At 37.2% G+C, this 18422-nt stretch overlaps 2 protein-coding genes across 5 annotated transcripts in view; both read right to left on the bottom strand.

Moving 5' to 3' along the window:
- The window catches only part of lypd6b (LY6/PLAUR domain containing 6B), a 37508-nt gene extending 29138 nt beyond the window's left edge, over positions 1-8370 (bottom strand). For 2 of the 3 annotated variants that reach the window (XR_009330591.1, XM_034043423.3), the window contains exons 1-2: positions 8125-8370; positions 3240-3330 (exon numbers count right to left, since the gene is read on the bottom strand). The gene's annotated coding sequence lies outside the window, so the exon portion shown is untranslated. The remainder of the gene's footprint in view (positions 1-3239; positions 3331-8124) is intronic. The other variant, XM_034043425.3, reaches the window with a different exon arrangement.
- A 1206-nt stretch (positions 8371-9576) lies between these two features.
- Positions 9577-18422, bottom strand: part of LOC117426979 (kinesin heavy chain-like) — a 41827-nt gene continuing 32981 nt past the window's right edge. For both annotated transcript variants that reach the window (XM_034045269.3, XM_059033846.1), the window contains exons 23-26: positions 17599-17703; positions 16208-16424; positions 15385-15507; positions 9577-12624 (exon numbers count right to left, since the gene is read on the bottom strand). In XM_034045269.3, coding sequence (XP_033901160.2) covers positions 15395-15507; positions 16208-16424; positions 17599-17703 — 435 coding nt within the window. In that variant the 3' untranslated portion in view covers positions 9577-12624; positions 15385-15394. The remainder of the gene's footprint in view (positions 12625-15384; positions 15508-16207; positions 16425-17598; positions 17704-18422) is intronic.

Below are 18422 nucleotides of genomic sequence, written 5' to 3'. Positions count from 1 at the left end.
GATATAGTTTCTTGACAAACGCATGGATTACTTACAAAAACAAAACTCACAAGAGTTTATTAGTTCTCCTCTAAGTTTAAGTGCTGGTGTATTTACTGCTCTTTTTGTTACTGTACGAAATCCTACTTCCACTTGTGCGCTAAAATCCTTCATGCTTCACTCACAATGTAAAACAAAAATACTTCTTTCGTGTTTAAGGTAAGAGAAACTATTTTAAACATAAACCAATTTACTAATCAGACGTTGAAGATGGCTTCAAGATAAGTAATGTGATTATTCAGTTATGGGTATGGGAACTGTGCAACAACAAGTTTGTGCAGAGAATAAAAGACACTTGTCTAAACTTTCTACTATTCAGAGGTAATACCATGACCAGGCATATGCAGAAACCACAAAGAACTGCATTTTATCACTAACACAACTACTTTAAGCCTGTCACATGAATATTGTATAACTGTCAGTAATTTCAAAAGCATCCTCTTCAGGCCTTTATAGAAGTACTTAACATTTGCAAACACTTTAGCAGCTAATAGTTGCAGAAACTTCTTAGACCTGAAAACAGAGAGATAAAACAATGTGTCCTTTAAAAATGAACGAACATAATGCTTTACAGACACATACACTTCAGTGATCTGAAGTGAGTTTGACACACCATAAACAAATATTTGACATTGCTACACAGCTGCCTTTGCTTGCCTCCAAGTACGTTTTGATGTTCCGTTTCTCCTGTGAGCTACCGTTAACAACTTATGCAAAATACAAAATGACTATTCAAGTTCACAACAGCAGGGAACAATTCAATGAATAAATGAATAGGGAAGCTGAACAGCAATAGGAAAAATAAGGGATAAACACCTGTGTGAAGTATAACATGAAGTAAAAATGCTGTACATCATTTCAACTGCTTTTTAATTCTGTGCCACGGTTTAATTATCTCTATTAAGCTATCATTTAGAGCTCTGAATTAATATGCTTATTATCTCTAAATTAGAATGACTTAAATTTCAGCTCATAGTTTCTGAATTTAAATACCTTAAATGTCATTATCCCTCCACAAGAGTGTTTCTTGCAAACCGCAACGCAATAATGCCAGGTTCACGTTTGCTTTTGTATGTGAAGCTGTTGAAGGGCATATAGACAGAAACTTATGGAAATATGGAACATATGCAGTGTCACTTTCAGTGTAGTTTTGCACATAACATGGCATAAAAGTATCATACAGTTCCATTTGGGACTCTGACAACTCTCTCATGAACTCTTGTGAATAAGAAGTCCATATCCCTATAGGGGATGCTTAATTGAGAAGAGAAACAAGTCATGTGGCCCTTCAAGGCCTGTATGTTTTTAGTACATCACTTCCCCCAGGATGGTTTCCTAAATGACCCTATATGTGTTTTAACCTATGCATGGTTTTAAATCGCTTAAATGTCATTATCCCTGATAAAATTTGAAGACAACTGAGTTTCTGGCAATGAGAAACGCAACATGTCGACCCTATAAATGTCTGAGCCTGTGCAAGGTTTCTGCTCTGCTTTATTTCAACACTGAATGGTTTTTTCTTTAACTTCTACCTATGTCTCCTGGCCCAACATAGTGTCTATCAGTATAGATGTCTACAACTGTCACTCACAAATGTTCTGATTTTTATCTTTTAAAAACACTCAAAGAGGAAAAACTTGAAACAAAGTTCAATTTTTCTTTGAACAACCAGATAGAATCAGTTTGATGTTGTCTTCCAAACGATGACAAGCAGATCTGATAGATTGCTCGGTGAGTACTTTTAAAGAAAGATGCTGTCAGTACCTTCAACCCTAAACCATTGGATCACAAAATGAAAAAAAGCAGCATTTCAAAGTCACAAGCATCTCCCCTCCTGCATGCTTCTGTTTCTATTTAATCCATCAAACGTATGCATGACTCCAATCTTGCTTTCTCCCAGTGAAGTAACCTGGGGTTTTGTCTGTTTCTGTCAAGTAAATGGTTGTAAGCTTCCTCGGGTGATGTCAAATCTGTCATCGCTGATCTAATCCATGTTTTGTTATTTTGCTGTGAGTAGTTGGTGCAAATGAATTGGAAACAGTTGCACATCGCTCAATGTGGGAATAGTCTTGTGATTTATCAGCAGTACAGAGGGTTTTGAATTGAATTGACTATACAGTAGTAGATTACAGACACTGTAGAGTTGCCACAAATAACATGGTAAGGATATATTGTATTGCAGAGCACTGTATAGTCATTGCCTATTTGCCTATTCGCCTTTTACTAACTTATATTAACCATATCTACCAATCCATTCAAGATGTTAAACAAAACATAATACACCATAAAAACAAAATGTGGCAGTGGGTGTTTAAAAGTTGTTGTTTTTTCCTGGAGTTAGAGCATTGTGAATAGAGCTGAGTGTTTCAAACATGCTTGAATTATTATCTTTCTATCCAAGCATCCAGAGGAGGCTGGGGCTTCTGGTGATCAGTCGTTTTCTGAGGTGGAACGCAGGAAAGCTCCGTTGACCTCTCAACATCACATCACCCATTCAGTCAGCAAGTTGTATGGATTCAAGATAATATTTGATTGATCAAAGATACAGGTGGCTTTAAGAATGACAGTCTACAACCCGCTTCCCTCCAGGCAACCCCCTCGCCTCAGAACAAAGGGGAGTGACCCTTGCCTATTGTAATGGAGCTATTCCAGCAACAGAATGTCCTGGTTATCAGTTTTGAATGAGCCTCTATCATCTCCTGGTGTCCAGGTGACACAAAACAAGCAGGGATTCCACTGACAGTTAGACGTGACATCTCTGTGAATCAACTAAACAGGACAAGTCCTGTCTGACGTCCGTACTTGATAGGATTTCAGTTTAAATCTATGATTCCTTTTGTTTACCAGTTGAATTCCAAAATTCCACACAGAACTATACCGAACCATGTTTTATATACAGTAGATCTGAAACATTTTGAGTTTCTTCCATCTAATTAACCCTGGGAAGTACTTAGTATATCTAACTAAGAAATCCTACTAATTCTTTATCATAAAATATATGGCCACTGTTTAGATAACTGTGATTATTTTATTTGGCTAAACCCTTTAAAAGTATGTGTCTTTGTTTTAAAAGTTAGCCATGTACCAAGAGACTGCTGTTTTGCACTGAGAACTTTTTTTTTTCATAAATGCTCTTACTCATGTAATCCTTCAAACCAAGGAACCTAGTTTGGCTGCATTATATAAAGGTTTATCCTCACCTTCCAATGGACGAGTGCTATAGAGAGAACTGCCAGTGTTTCTCAAAGGAATGTGAATTTCAGGGTATCTGCAGTCGTTTCAAGATTAGAACTGGAAAAGGGCAAAAGGGTAAGAGATATTTATTAATAATGTTGGAACAGTAATTGCACAGTATAATCCAGGGATTCCAGTGTATATTATTAAACTATTTAAATCGTATAGATTCTGTCTTTTGCTGCAAATATAAAGAAACAACTATTTATAACTATTTACAACTCTTCACATTTAAACTTCTTGAGATTGTGTATTCACAGCTTCCTGATTGTGCATAACATAATACTGACATCATGCAATTTAAATTGTAATGTATATGTGCATTGTCTGTCAACACAAAGTAATTGTAATTATGTAATCAGGTTTTACGTAGAGCCGGTTATTGCTAAGCATTCACATAGCCTTTATAATGAGGATTCAGTTCCTAAAACTAGATAGAATAGGTATTACTTCATCTCATATGAGACAGGCTGAGTGTAAATCCTAAATGCTGTTGTTCATAAAGGGCCAATTTCTGCTTGCCTCTAAGCAATTATTCAAAGTTCATGCAGCACTGTAAATGAATTCAGGACAAAGGTACAGTACAGTAGTGTTTGCTCAAAACAGACTGGAAAAGGTGTTTATTGGGTCAGATCACAATATATATCTTCCTGTGCAGTCAATATATTTTCCTGTCAGATGAATAATGTACGTTTAAGCCATGACTAGTTTATCAAGCAGGCAACCAGTATCAATATTTGTTGCTGGGTCCATTCAGGCTTTGTAAATCTGATATGTCACACCTGGTAGCTTTCCTAAGAATGAATCAGCGCTAAACTAAAACCTTGTTGCTATTGTTGCACTAGGAACTTAGATCTAATTCAGTGTAACAAAGCAACAGTTCCTTGTGCTATGACACAAACTACAGTTGGCCATGTAACTTTATTTGATTCTATTAGATTTCTGGTTACACCTTGAAATATTGGGGAGTCAATGAATTGCACTTCAGTGACGCAAACACCCAAGATTACCCACTACTTCAGTAACCTAACATGTTCACTTTGAATACAAGTACTGTCCATGGAGCATTTGAAATGGGCTGGATGCAATCTGGGGATAACTACAGTGCAGGGTTTTCTGATGTCCTTAATAAATATGACAGCGACACAGTCACAGCCACACCCTCCTTTTAACTTTATACTGGTAGAAAAGTTACATGGCAGTAAATGTCTGTACACCAATACACATTAAGATCAGAGACAGCTCTGGAGCAGAATTATATTGAAAGCCAGCAGATACTGTAGTATATTATTTCTTGTAAAAGTATGGAAGATATTTGACAATAATGTGCCAGTAAATGGCCTATGTTTTATTATGGATAATTGGACCAGTCAATTAAATAGACCCTTAATGCATAATGTCTGGTCTGTTATCATTATATTGAAATCGAATATTTTTACTATAACTTGATCAAATAATCACAATAAAAATCCATTCATTGATTCAAAGATAGTTTGCCAGAAAAATAATTTTAAATTAGTCAACAACACAAGGTAATGTTAATTATTTTTCATGCAATTCATCCCAGCTATCTGGAAATCTGCTCTTTAAATATCACTCTATCAGTATGTCTCCAGGTTGAACAATATATTGCAGTGATCATTTTAGTCTTGACTGATCACAAAAATGGCTGTTAGGGTACCTGGTATCCCGGTCTCTTGTGGCACTGTTACCCAAGGTTCATTGATCAAATACCTAAAAACAATGGTATGTCTGTCAGGCACCTTCTGTCAAAATAAAGGTACAGACTGCGGAGTTACCAAGAACATCAGACGGTTGGCTCTTAACAGCCTTGGTGTTAAAAAGTTCCCTCAACCTCTGATGAAATTGATTCTGCTACAGGTTCATTCTAATGACATACAGAAACTGAATAATTATATTGTTCGTTCACTTGATTGTTGGAAATTCCTTGTATCTTTCAGTCCAGTCCAGGATTATGTATGTTTTCTCTTATAAAGATAATATTTTCACTACAGGCAGGGCAAATATTAGATGGCTTATTAGTGATTGGTGTTTGAGGGCATACAGTAATAAGAGATCCGCTTTTGAGTGAATGCTGTTTGCTTTGGGTCCCATTAGTTAAATCACTCGTTACAGTGACTGATTCCCTAATGAAGTAGGAGTTACTTACCTCGGAAGCCTGCTATTATCATCATACTCATTTCAAAGGCATCTTTTCTACCAACAGCCACCTGGACTGACTTTTTAATTCAGTGGTTGAAGTCTCCTATAAGTGACAGGAATCTCTTCAGTAAGTGTAGTCTTACACACACATGGACAGGTAGGTCACCCATAATGGAGGGAACTGATGTTCCATCAAAGCTAGTGCAAAACCACCTTTCACACAGGCAAGCTTAGCAGTTGGAGCAGAAAACACCAATAATGTCACATGTAGATGCAAAGGCATGTCTCCGCTTTGTACCCTTAAGTGTCCCCTACCCTGTAAGTCAGCTTTTCAAGGTATGTCAGGGTAAGATGCACTTACCCTAAAAAAAGTAAGTGCACGTTCTTAAACACAGTAAACTCACCTAGTTAATCCAAACCAAGTCTTTTTTTTGGTTTAATGTTGCATACAGTATATTTGCCAAAGCCAGATTATCGCTTCTACCTTAAATGCACGTGCAGTGCCAGTGCTGTTCAATTGGCACAGTACTGAGAATGAGTACTTTGGATGAAAGAGAGCAGATCCTCACACATTTGTTCTGCCAATCCAGATCCTAAACTGTTAGTGTGCTACAGGACTAAACAGTAGCATACTAGCCAAATCAACCTTTTCTTATTGTCCTCCCACGATATGTGATCCATCTTAGTCTATGTGGATGTATCTGTGTGTGTGTGTGTGTGTGTGTGTGTGTGTGTGAATGAATTGCCTGTAGTTTTTATAGTTATTCCAAGATGGTAGCGCCCTCTGTAAAACTTTCCAGCTGTCTCTGGTACTGTACAAATATAGAAGAAGAAGAATGTAAGTATTTTATATTTCTACTACATTCACCACAACAGGGCCTTTTCTGTATCGTGTGTGTTCTACATTTTTTTGTGGATTCTTCTTGTGTACTAGTTTTTTTGTTTTGTTTTGTTTTGTTTTGTTTTTTTTTTGTTTTGTTTTGTTATTATTGGCACTATCTTCCAGACCCCTTTGTAAATGAGACTGCATCATTTAAAATAAATCCTGGTAAAACATACATGTACATGTTGAATTTACACTAAAATGCTGCTCATGCTGTTAACAATGTAAAGCTGCTGCCAAGTGTGGAATACAAAAAACGCAATGTAATTAATTGGCTGCAATTACTGTCGATAAAGCAGCCGGTGGTACTGCTCTTCAATTCAGTATATGGGTGATGAGGCATAAATAAATAAATAAATAAAGGCACTGTATAAAAGTAACTCACAGTCCTGTCTTTCACAGTAACATATGGATATTCAATCATTTGTTAAGATTCTTTAGATATTTATGTTTCAAGTGACAATGGTTGTTTATTTTGTCCAGCAGCCAGGACACACTGTAACATTTCAACTGGAGAAGGAACCTACAGTGCACCACAGAGAAACAGACCATTCACACAATGCTAAATAAATAACAGAATGCGTGCCAGGCCTCTAAAGAAAGCCTGTTGCACAGAGCAAGAGAACAGCATTCCTTGAAATGCTTTACAATAAAACAAACCCTACTGAGGATACCGACTCAGGCAACTGAATAACATTGTGAATGTTGACTAAGTATTGCCTAAACAGGTTTAAAATCTTAAAACAATACTCAAAACATGCATATTGGCTGATCAATTGCCATGATATATCTAAATGTGAACTCTGTAGATATATCACCTGTAGAACTCCTCTGTTTTTCCCCTGGGACACTTATCACCCTTCCTTAAATGCGCTTTACTTGCTCTTATCTGCCCCCAATTTTACTGCATTTAATCCTGTACTTCAGAGTACTGTAATCTGCCAAATGTTTAATATGTAGTATTTTGTATTTAATCATATCCTGATGTAACTATTACTGACACTGTTATCTGCTGTATTATTGAATTGTATTTTGTCACACTTGTACTTGCTTGAACCAAAGTAATTGTATTTATCTTGCTCTTAATTGTATTATTACTTGTACTGTGATACTTGAAATGTATTTGCTTACGATTGTAAATCGCCCTGGATAAGGGCGTCTGCTAAGAAATAAATAATAATAATGATAATAATAATTATTATTATTATTATTATTATTATTATTATTATGATCACCAGCTATATTCCAGCGACCACCAGGATTAAGGGGATAATTAAACACATTCATTTTAAAAAAAACAAAAAAAAAAAAAAAAAACGCCGTAACATTTGGAGTTGAACCTCACAGAATTCCAAAAACATTAACGTGTTTTGCTATCTGGCGAAGTGGTTTATTACCGCTGATAATACAGTTTAAAAGATTAATAAAGCCAATGCTTTTCACACATCTACATTTTAAAAAATCTTCATTACAAGTCTAAAAAATGCTGGTTTATTCCTTGCTTTGTGTGTCAACGGTGTCTCTGATTTGACCGCTACTTGTATGCAAGAGACAATCTTTAGAGCGGAAAAGATGTAATATATCTGTAAATATGGTAACAGTTTAAAATAATGTCCACAGATGATTAAGCGGAACATACGAATGCGTTATCATTCTTAGTTATGTTCTAATTAATTAGTACAGGCGTTAAAAAATGAACATGTAGGCTACTAAAAAAAAAATGAAATGTGTAGTTCGTAAAATATTGCAGAACAGTTCTAATGGCACAGATAATAATAACATATGAAATGTTCTGTAATTCTTACCTTCTTTTATGTTGCAATCAAAATAAATTCTTCAGATGCTTTGTTAATCAGTCATATAAAACAAAGATCCCCAGGCGTATCAACTGTAAAGGCAACGAATTCCAGAAAAACAAAACTTATTAAATACTTAGACAACTTTTTCTCTCCCTCCTTAGCACAAGCAGTCAGGGCGCTTCAAACCAGGCTCCACAAAGGGCGGAGTTTGACACTCTGTGGGCGTGGTGAAGTGGCAGGTGTAGGCTTCATTTGCAGACTCTGACATTGTAACAAATGAAGGATCAGCATGTAACAAGCATGCTTCTGATTATTGCTCGAAAAGATAATATATATCTATAAAAGTAATATTTTGCTGTGATCAAACAATTCAACCATCTGCACCAAATTTATTCCCAACGGTTTTATCGACTAAAACGTTAGGTTCAGGCGGTAAATTAGTTTGCTCTTCTAATCTGCAACGGATGCCATATGTTTATATAACAAGATTTGTGACGCCGCAATCTTTCTTGCACGAAGAATATTGTAGATAGATGCCAACCGTTTTACAACAAAACACCCGAAGTGGTAAAATGATCAGCTTTATGAACTCTATCCACAATCACTCTAACTAATACCCCGGAGCCTTTACTAAAATGAACAATATAATAGCAAGGCTTCTGCGTCATGCCCAATAGAATGACACCATATATGGGTTGATGAAGCCCAGCAAAGTCAAGACTGGAGGAGACGTTTTCAAGTCACACAATAACTGCAGACAATATGCTGTATAATTTGTATACTATTACACGGTCGTGTTGATGTCGCTTAATCCAGGCGCACCTGCTAGCTGCCTTCAAGTTGTACATACGCATAGTCAACTATAAAACCTGTGTTATTAATGATACATTGCTAAGGGCATGAAACAGTAATGTATAATCTTTTATTTTTTTGTTTGTTTTTGCTACCTGGTAAAGACTGGATCATTAAATCAGATCCCTTTGAAATGAAGCATTCTGTGGGGTTTATGAATGTTAACTAAGTACCATTTACAGAAATATAGTAAGGGAGAACCCAGTGCATTATACTTCTACATTTTTAAAAACTATTTTGCAGCCAAGTTCTTATATTGAAATCCATGCAGATAATCTCATTATTTACTGAAGCAGAAATTAATCTCTTATCATGCCCCCCTGTGTTGGGAATTAATCTCCTGTTTGGAGGAAGATGTGGAGAGTAAATTCCCATCAGGTTAGACATTTATTTACTTTCCCAAACAGTTGTTTTCCCAATGTGGATAACATTTTATAGGAATCATCCATTTTCATCACAGGCTTATAAAGAAACATACACCTTTAAAAATTACTTTGATATATATATATATATATATATATATATATATATATATATATATATATATATATATATATATATATATTCTACAATTGAAAACACCAGAAGGAAAACATAAGTATAAAGTTTATTTTAAACTTTATTTACCACTCTTGACATTTTAAAATAAATTATACACCATGCAGTCATCAGTCAAACAGCGTGGTTATAATTAAGATAAAGAGCCATCCATTGTTTTGTATTTCTATTACATAGTTCAGCTGTGAAGCTATAACTTTCAGCATCATTTGCCTAGCAATGTTTTTTTTGTACACCAAAAGAACACTTTTAACTGGCCTTTTTTTGTTTCCTCCTTAAAAGTTATTCTACAGATACACTGATGACATATCTGCAATACACAGGTACACATCTTACAGACACATATGTTACTACACATTGATTTTCATGTCCTGCAGTTCCTAAACAGTTCCTAGAACAGACAGTAGGCAAGCTTTTTGTTTGTGCTCTTTCTTATTTTTGATTTATAGAGGGACAGTGGAGCTCCTTTTGTGAAAAAGTTGTTTTAAGCATGGGATGTGGTTCAGATATTCATGAAAGCTGCAGGTTTCTTCATACCCCACATGCATAACACACTAAAGCTGCATTACAAGAGATGGGTTCACATGAAGTCCCCCTTTCAAACAGTGACATAAGTCTCTGCAGCTAGAGTTTGCAATATTAACTTGGATTGTTTTCTTATACATAAAATAACATTTAAAACATGACATTTATATAGGTTATGAGACAATACCAATATCTGGACTAACATAGCAGTACTGGGACAATGAAATGCAACAGCAAAGATGTGATATTTGTCAACATTAATTTCAGTAACAACATACCCAGTGTTTAAATGTTTACCAAAACATTTAAAAATGATTTAAAAAATAAATAAATAAATAAAAAATCTTGGAAGTTGTCTTTTATATATAGAATTGTAGCAGTTCAATTTGCTGCAAAATATTTGCCAGCTTTGTGACCACCTGCTTTTATTGTGCCTTATGATCCCCTGTATTTTACCAAGGGCAGGCTTGTAACCCGTAACCCCCCTCCTCAAAATGAGAATTGCCTGGAGGAGCGGGTCTGTATGAACAGCTGGAGTGGTACACTGTGAGAGGTCATTGAAAGGTAAGCTTTCTTTGAATCAATCAGCAGGGATATCAGCAACAGCTGAATCAAAATTATTATGGCTGAGGTCTTCTTCTACAGCAAACCAGTCCAGGAAAGTCGTCTTTTTAGGAATTTGCCAAGTGAGCTGTAAAAATCCCCCCTCGGTTAAGTGCTAGATGGACTGACTGGCTGATCAGCATCTCAGCTCTGAGGGAAGTTCTTGCTAGATCACTGACGTCTCCAGTTAGCCAAAGACCTGGTACTTCTGGAGACTGGGAAAATGTTGTCAAAATGAAGACATAATGAAGGTAATTGTATAGAATGTTTCAGAAGTCTGGACCCAGAGCCACATACAAATAAAACAGTATGTTATTTACAATTAATTCACACATTTTCAAAATGTGTCCATCCACCATAAGGCATATGTGTAAAAGATTAGTCCAGGTATGCTGGCATGCTGGATCAGTCTATGCATCCAGACGTCTGAAATACCCGGTACAAACTCTTACCAGACGTGCTATGAGATATACTACAAAGATTAAATATTAGGCCTTCATCATGCCCCAAAAATAAACAGAAACTATAAATGTACACATAAATACATTCATAGTGTTCAATAATAAAGCTTTCTCAAAATCAATGCATACCTTAACTGAATGGTGCTTGTTTCCACTGAAAACATAAAAATAAATTCTTAGAATGTTTCACTATTATAGTGAAATCCACTATTGAAGGTGTTTCTAACCTTAACCAGGAAATGATGGGAAATTATGGTAAAGAAGGAAGCAATAAAACAAAATAAAACACAAAGATGCAGGTATAAAGGAAATAAAAGTAGGAATGCATACATCCAAAAAAATGACATCTTTATTAAATCAAATATACAATAACAAAAATAATGCAAACAATATACTTAATAAATGAACTGCCAAAAAATGAGGTGCTAGAAAATATCTTAGCATTTTGTGTTGAACTTAATGAATCTGACATGAATGTGTTTTTTATAGATGAAATTGCACCCTTATTAAACCCAATACATAGTGAACAACAATTAGATATCGTTGTTTTGATCTGAGCCTGTTTACCAGCAGCAGTACTATCTGGTCTAGTGATAACTGTTACAAGGTTAAGTGTTGTTTACCTGTACAGTTCATTAGGCAAACAACCCTTCTTGGTGACAGAGATGTCTTCTCTACACACTCAATACAAACTCTTACCTGAAGTGCTATTTTAATTATTTTTATTGTTAAAGTTTTATTGTTAACGGGCAGGAGCAGCAACAACAAAATAATTGTATGACAAACCTTAAAGCAACACAACCTTTTTACCCCATTTTGTTTATACATTGCTTGACCAGATTTAATTCACCAGCCTACCTGGTTTTGACTGGATCTAAATCTGATGAAGACAATTTGGCCACAGGTAAGCTGATAATACTAACAAACAAATCATTTAATTTCGTGTTATCAGGATAGCATGCTATATTAGGACTGTTTGTGTGAATTTGTTTTTACCTTCACAAACCTATATAACACAACAGTATGAAGTACAGTACTATATCATATAGCAGTGTTACTGACATCACATTCCACCCTCCACCCAAATGCATATACATTGACAATGTATTATACAATAAATAGACTCACAATAGAAGACATTAGCCTGCCTAAAGATGTTACTTCATTACTTGTTTCATAGTTAGTAAAGTCAGTTGAGAGAAAGCACTGTTTCAGCAACTAAAGGCTTTTCCCTATCCAGCATATTGTCTCTTTCAGACAGTAAGAAGGAAAATGCAAAGTGTGTCCACACTGCAGGTGAAAAGCTCTGGAAGATGAATAGCAGGTCCTGTAGTAGAGGTAGTGATCAGAAAAGCGTGCAGGTGAAATCTCTGGAAGATGAATAGCAGGTCCTGTAGTAGAGGTAGTGATCAGAAAAGCGTGCAGGTGAAAACTCTGGAAGAATAGCAGGTCCTGTAGGAGGGATAGTGATCAGATGTTCAGACGTTCTGTACATGCTTTTTGGGCTCTGTAGAGGAGAGAAGTAATTCAATTTAAGTTAAGCAATCTTTTTAAGATCTAAAAAAGCCCATTAAAAAGCTATTGTAAATACAGTACATTGCTTAATAGTAGTATGCTGTAAAATTCTATTTAATCCACTTAAGGCACAAGTAAAATCAGACAGCACAATTGGGCAGACTTTAACCTGCCCTGAACAGCTTCAGTGCTCTTGCAGAAAACACAAAGAATGCCTCTCTGGTGTATGAAATGGCATTCCATTCTAATGGCATTTAATGGTACTGCAGTTCTAATGTATTCACATAACGATCCAGTCTGATCACACAAGCAAACTGTGCTCGCCTGGCACACCAGTAAGCTTTAACTACCAACAATCCTGCTCTTAAACCTCTTTCAGAACATTTTGCCACCACATATATTTCACCGTTTCAAATCTTGTAGCGTACCTGCACAACATTAAGGGGCATATTCATAAAGTATTAACAAGCCAGTAAATGCAGAGCACCCCAATGCAAATAGTGACAAGGCTGTGTAGTTGCAGCACTTTCCAGAACATTCAGGTCAGCAAATATACAAATTTGACTAGCTCTACATATGTGTTGCAGTGGCTTGACCAAGACCCAGTGCTACCAGAAGATGAGCTGGCAAGTTACCACTGTTGGGATAAGACCTGAACTTTGTTAGATTAGGAAGATGTTTACAATACTGATAGTATCAATGCATTCATGTTTAGCTTTTTAGAAAGTTGCTGAGGCCCAGGGCAAAGAGCAAGAAAGCAGCACCTTTATTGTTGGAGTCCACTAATAAGTCCTAGCTAGTGGCAGCAGTGTGGAGTAGTGGTTAGGGCTCTGGACTCTTGACCGGAGGGTTGTGGGTTCAATCCCCAGTGGGGGACACTGCTGTTGTACCCTTGAGCAAGGTACTTTACATAGATTGCTCCAGTAAAAACCCAACTGTATAAATGGGTAATTGTATGTAAAATAATGTGATATCTGTATAATGTGAAATAATGTATAATGTGATATCTTGTAACAATTGTAAGTCGCCCTGGATAAGGGCGTCTGCTAAGAAATAAATAATAATAATAATAAAGTGGCACATTGTTCAAGTAGAGACAGCTGTGTCTTGTCCAGTGTTTAAGATGTTGGTGATTTGGGACACTGTAGCACATCTAGTGTATTAAATATATAAACATAAATGTGCTTCCATTAAAGACTATGGGATTTTTACTTACATTCTCAAGGCATGGCCAGCTGGATTAAACTTCTGCACATATTAATTAATGTTCTATCTGAGTGGTAGCAAAAACTATCAATGAATAACATTACTATGATGAAATTACAAGCAACAGGTAACATGTATCTGTGTTAACATATCACCTTCACAAGACTTGGTAAAAACAAGAAAGCAAAATTAAGGTTACATAAATAAGACGGTTCAGTGTTGTACTGCCAGATTTACAGGTTCAATCTCCTAGCATGTTAATTACACACATACAAGTGAATTAAAAGGCCCAGTCATTCACTGCTAGTTTATTATCTCACCGAGTGCAGTAGCCAACATGTGTTAAATATTTAAATATAGCATCTTTATAAGGCTGATTCTTTTTTGTAACCTCTCCCTTTTTTTATAAATATCAACTTTGATTGCCTGACCCCTTTATATCAATTTGGCAGTTCTAGATGATTTAGCACAGATACATTCTGCCCACTGGTGGTAATTTATAGAATGACATGCCTAGAATCATGCAAGAACAATGCAAACCCTACTGCATCTTCCATCTGAACAAACTACAGAATCATATTGGACTACTACTGAACATAGCTGCTGGTGAACACACTGATCCCCCAATAAGAGCTTAAGAATGTACCTATACTCACTTAACACCCAAATCAATCAATGGGGGGTGGCCTGTTCCAATCTGTACTTTACCCATGTTCAGACCTTCAGCTGTAATTCCTGTTTAAACAGCAGTGCATAGTGCCTGAGTATCAGTGCTTATAAAGGGCCTTCGGAGTCAGACACATAAACAAGCCTTATCAGCAGCTGCAGGAGCAGCGGGAGGTTATTGCACCCTGGATGATTGCTGTGTGCGCCTGGGAGAGCCATATATACATGGCTCTAAAAGCTGCTCCTCTTTAGCAAACATGCCAGCCATCACCAGGCCAGAGAATTTCCATGGGCCAGCCGCAGGCAGCGAATAAGTACAATCCAGTCAATTGCTACTGAGAACTTCTGTGAGAAATCACCCACAAAGCAAGGCGGAAAAGGTGTCTAATACATTATTATTATTTATTTCATTTTTAGAAACTCAGTTTGTATTAGACTTAGTTCCAGGTCTCCCAATCTGGGTACAAATTGAATGCTCTTTTTTCAGGTTTACAGGGAATGCTGACTTGTTTGTACAATGTAATCCAGTCAAGGGTCCCTTGTGAAAGATCAGAAAAGGGATGGTGTTGATCCCGCTTAACCTCCACTTCTTCACATTCAGTCTTACTGAATCTCCTTTGAGCAAGGAATGTTCGCCAAACCCTTAAATAGGGTACTTGTTTGATCTTACAATAGCAGTGGTGAGAGAGAAGACAGATCGCCCAGCATCTTCAGTCACTTCGTATAGGTGGGGCTTTGTCCCATATAACAGATACAATTACATGTTCTCTGCTATGGAGTGACATGGAGAACAGGCCAGGAATATGTTGCACTCAAGAAGCAGACTGACACATCTATATCCCCTGCCCCCCTCCCCCAGAGCAAGATGAGTTGTACTAACCATTCATCCTCTACTTCATGTTGTGGTGATAACTGGAGATCGACGATCCTCCTCCGCCACCACGGACGGTGTGGGCAGCTGTTGGTGAGGATGCTGGGCAATGCCCAGGACGAATAGGCTTGGCTACAGGATAGAAGGAAAACAGCCATTATCAAATTCAACACTGTAGGAAAATAAACTGTGTACTGAGCAGCACCAGCAGTAGATCTATCAGGTTAATCTTTCCTGCTGCTCTCAGTAAATGATACAACTCCTTGGGTTTTTCTACGATTGAACCATCACCATATAAAAAGAGTTTCTTCTTCATTAAGAATTTAGAATTTCAAGATGCAGTGTAGAGGCGTCATTATGGGCCCTGGTTTGGAGGGGTCCATTATTCTGTGTTAAGTGAAAATGGAAATCTGTGTATTGGCTTAAGCATTGTACTCAAGTTTTGCATCCATGCTTTAGGTCTTGCTAGAGTACAAAAATTTAAAAGTCAGAATAAGACAATAAAGCAAACCACCTAAACTCAACAACTTTACTATGGATTAAGGGTTACAGCAGCTTGTCATAATTTACTTGTCTGTGCCCTAGGATTGCTATTGCTCTTGCACATATGGAATGTACTGGAGAAAACACAGCAACTTGCACCCAAAGGAGGCAGGATGCATCAGGAAGCTTGTGGATCCAAAAACTTACACACAAGCCTGTCCTCCACACAGCTGTTCAAAGAGGTGCTTGTTTCTTATTTGGGAACCTATCTAGAAACTGTAGATGTTGTCCCTGGTAGTACCTGTAGGAGTCAATAGAGGGCGCTAGCAGCTGTGCTGGCTAGTCTTACCGATCTGAGCGGAGTACCCTCTCCTGGCCATGTTCTTGGCTCTCACGGCTTCCTTGATCCGGTCCACCTCCTGCTGGTAGCGCTTGCGGTCCTTCATGGTGTTTTCTTTGGCCTCCTTCAGTGCACTCTCAAGGGCCTTGACTCTCTCAGCTGTAGCTCGGAGACGTTTTTCCAGTTTAGGAAGCTCACAACGCAGATCTGCATTGTCACGTACCAGCTGCGACAAAACAACAACAACAATAAAAAAAAGATATGGTTACTCCTAAAAGGTCCACGCCACAGGAAAGCAAGCTTATCTGTGAAGACAGATTTTCAATATCTGGGGAGTTCATGAAATGCAAACGATCCTCCCAGAAGCGATTTAGCTCTTGACTGAAGTGGAAATTGATGCCTTTGCTTGTTGTGCTGAAGCACAGATACACACCTTTCTAAAACACTGGCATACATGATACCAAAAAATATAGCAAAATGCAATATGCATGGTTACTGCCTCTTCTAGTTATAACTACTAGCCGAAAGCGGTCCTACAGTTTTATGCAAGGATTTTGCTAAACCCCTTGTAAATGTATAGCTAAGTGGGTCTTTTTAGTGTTTGCTATGGTGCCAACGTAATTTAGCTCTTAATCCATTCCATTGATTACACCACAGTTTACAAACAGAGATTGAAACTACTAGAATTGAATGAGAACACTGATCACTTTTTCAATATCTACGAAATCTAAATAAATGCAAATAAATCTTCCAGTTTCACACAAATTGTTTATCTTATTTATCAACAAAGCTTTAGTTAACTGATTTATTACCCTTTAATTCACTTGGCTTGGCTTTTTTTCAATATCTACGAAATCTAAATAAATCCAAATAAATCTTCTAGTTTCACACATATTGTTTATCTTATTTATCAACAAAGCTTTAGTTAACTGATTTATTACCCTTTAATTCACTTGGCTTGGCTTTCCTGCCACCATCGTATTAAAAAGCATTTAACATATTGATTCTAGGTTAGATTTTAACCATTTTGATTGCTATTTCAGGCACGACTCTGAGCACCCAGTCCTGCAGCAGCTTGTAAAAAGAATAGATTAGAGTAAACCAGATAATGCAGTTTAAAAATAACACTAGCTTTGATGTAGCAAAAGTCAAAATTATTTTGTAGAGCTCCTGTCCTAACAAATAGCACTCACCAGTAAAAAAAAATATCTAGAAAAATTCCTCAGGAACAAATTACACCAGGTTATCACTGTTGTCTAGCTGGTACCTTGGCTGCATGTCCCTTATCACATGTTTATGCCACATGGTACAGTTAGCATAATTATTATAACCTTATGTTGGATAAAACTACCCACAGGTACTTAGAATCAAAAAGTTCCCCTTGTACTGGTTCTTCATACCTGTTTGTGAACTTTTGTAAGCTGCTCCAGGTTGTTCTCAAGAAAGGAAATTTTCTGTTTTTGTGCGGCGCTCCCCCCTCCATCATCGCAGTCCAGTTCAGCGCTCTGAGGAGAGAAGTATGAACTTCAAAGCAGGAGGTACAAGAAAAGAAAACTAAGTCGACTAAATTGATGCACCCTCTGGTATTAGCATATCCGATTCCTTTAAATGTTCCTCAGCACATACTGAGACATACTGAGTCTCAGGGATATGTACTTTATGTGGATTTATAAAACTCCCATAGTTTTATTTTAGTGGCCAGCTAGCCAATAATTACTAAGCCTCACCGTGAATAGCAACGTTGTGGGGGCTTGACTGTCAACAGTCTGGATCTCGGCACTGAACTCATGAACAAACAGTATTCCTGTCACGGATGGCTTGGTGGGTGATGTCAGACCAGGAAATTCAGGCAACACAAGTATCGTGTGGGTTTAAAGCCAGCATGCGTAGCAATTGTCTTTTAGATTCTCTATCTCTCTGTCAGTGATCTTTCACTCTGTCTCTCGTTCCTCCTAAACACCGAACAACAACTCAACAAAAGCTGCTGGCTTATGTCGTGGTCGAGGGATTAACTGGTTCGTGGTCGACAGCCAATTTGTCAATAAATTATTAGCTGCTGACCACCCATTCTTACGGGATGTCATTTGGCAGAGACGAGAAGCAAACATCGTCCCTGTCAACTATATTTAACTAAAATAACAACACAAATACATTAAACAATAACAATAATACCAAAACAACAGAAATAAACATAGGGGCGGGGTGTACTCCGTCACAATTCCAT

The sequence above is a fragment of the Acipenser ruthenus genome, chromosome 11 (assembly GCF_902713425.1).
Source record: "Acipenser ruthenus chromosome 11, fAciRut3.2 maternal haplotype, whole genome shotgun sequence".
Lineage (NCBI taxonomy): Eukaryota > Metazoa > Chordata > Actinopteri > Acipenseriformes > Acipenseridae > Acipenser > Acipenser ruthenus.
The sequence above is the reverse complement of the archived record's forward strand: the minus strand, read 5'-3'. Positions and strand labels throughout refer to the sequence as shown.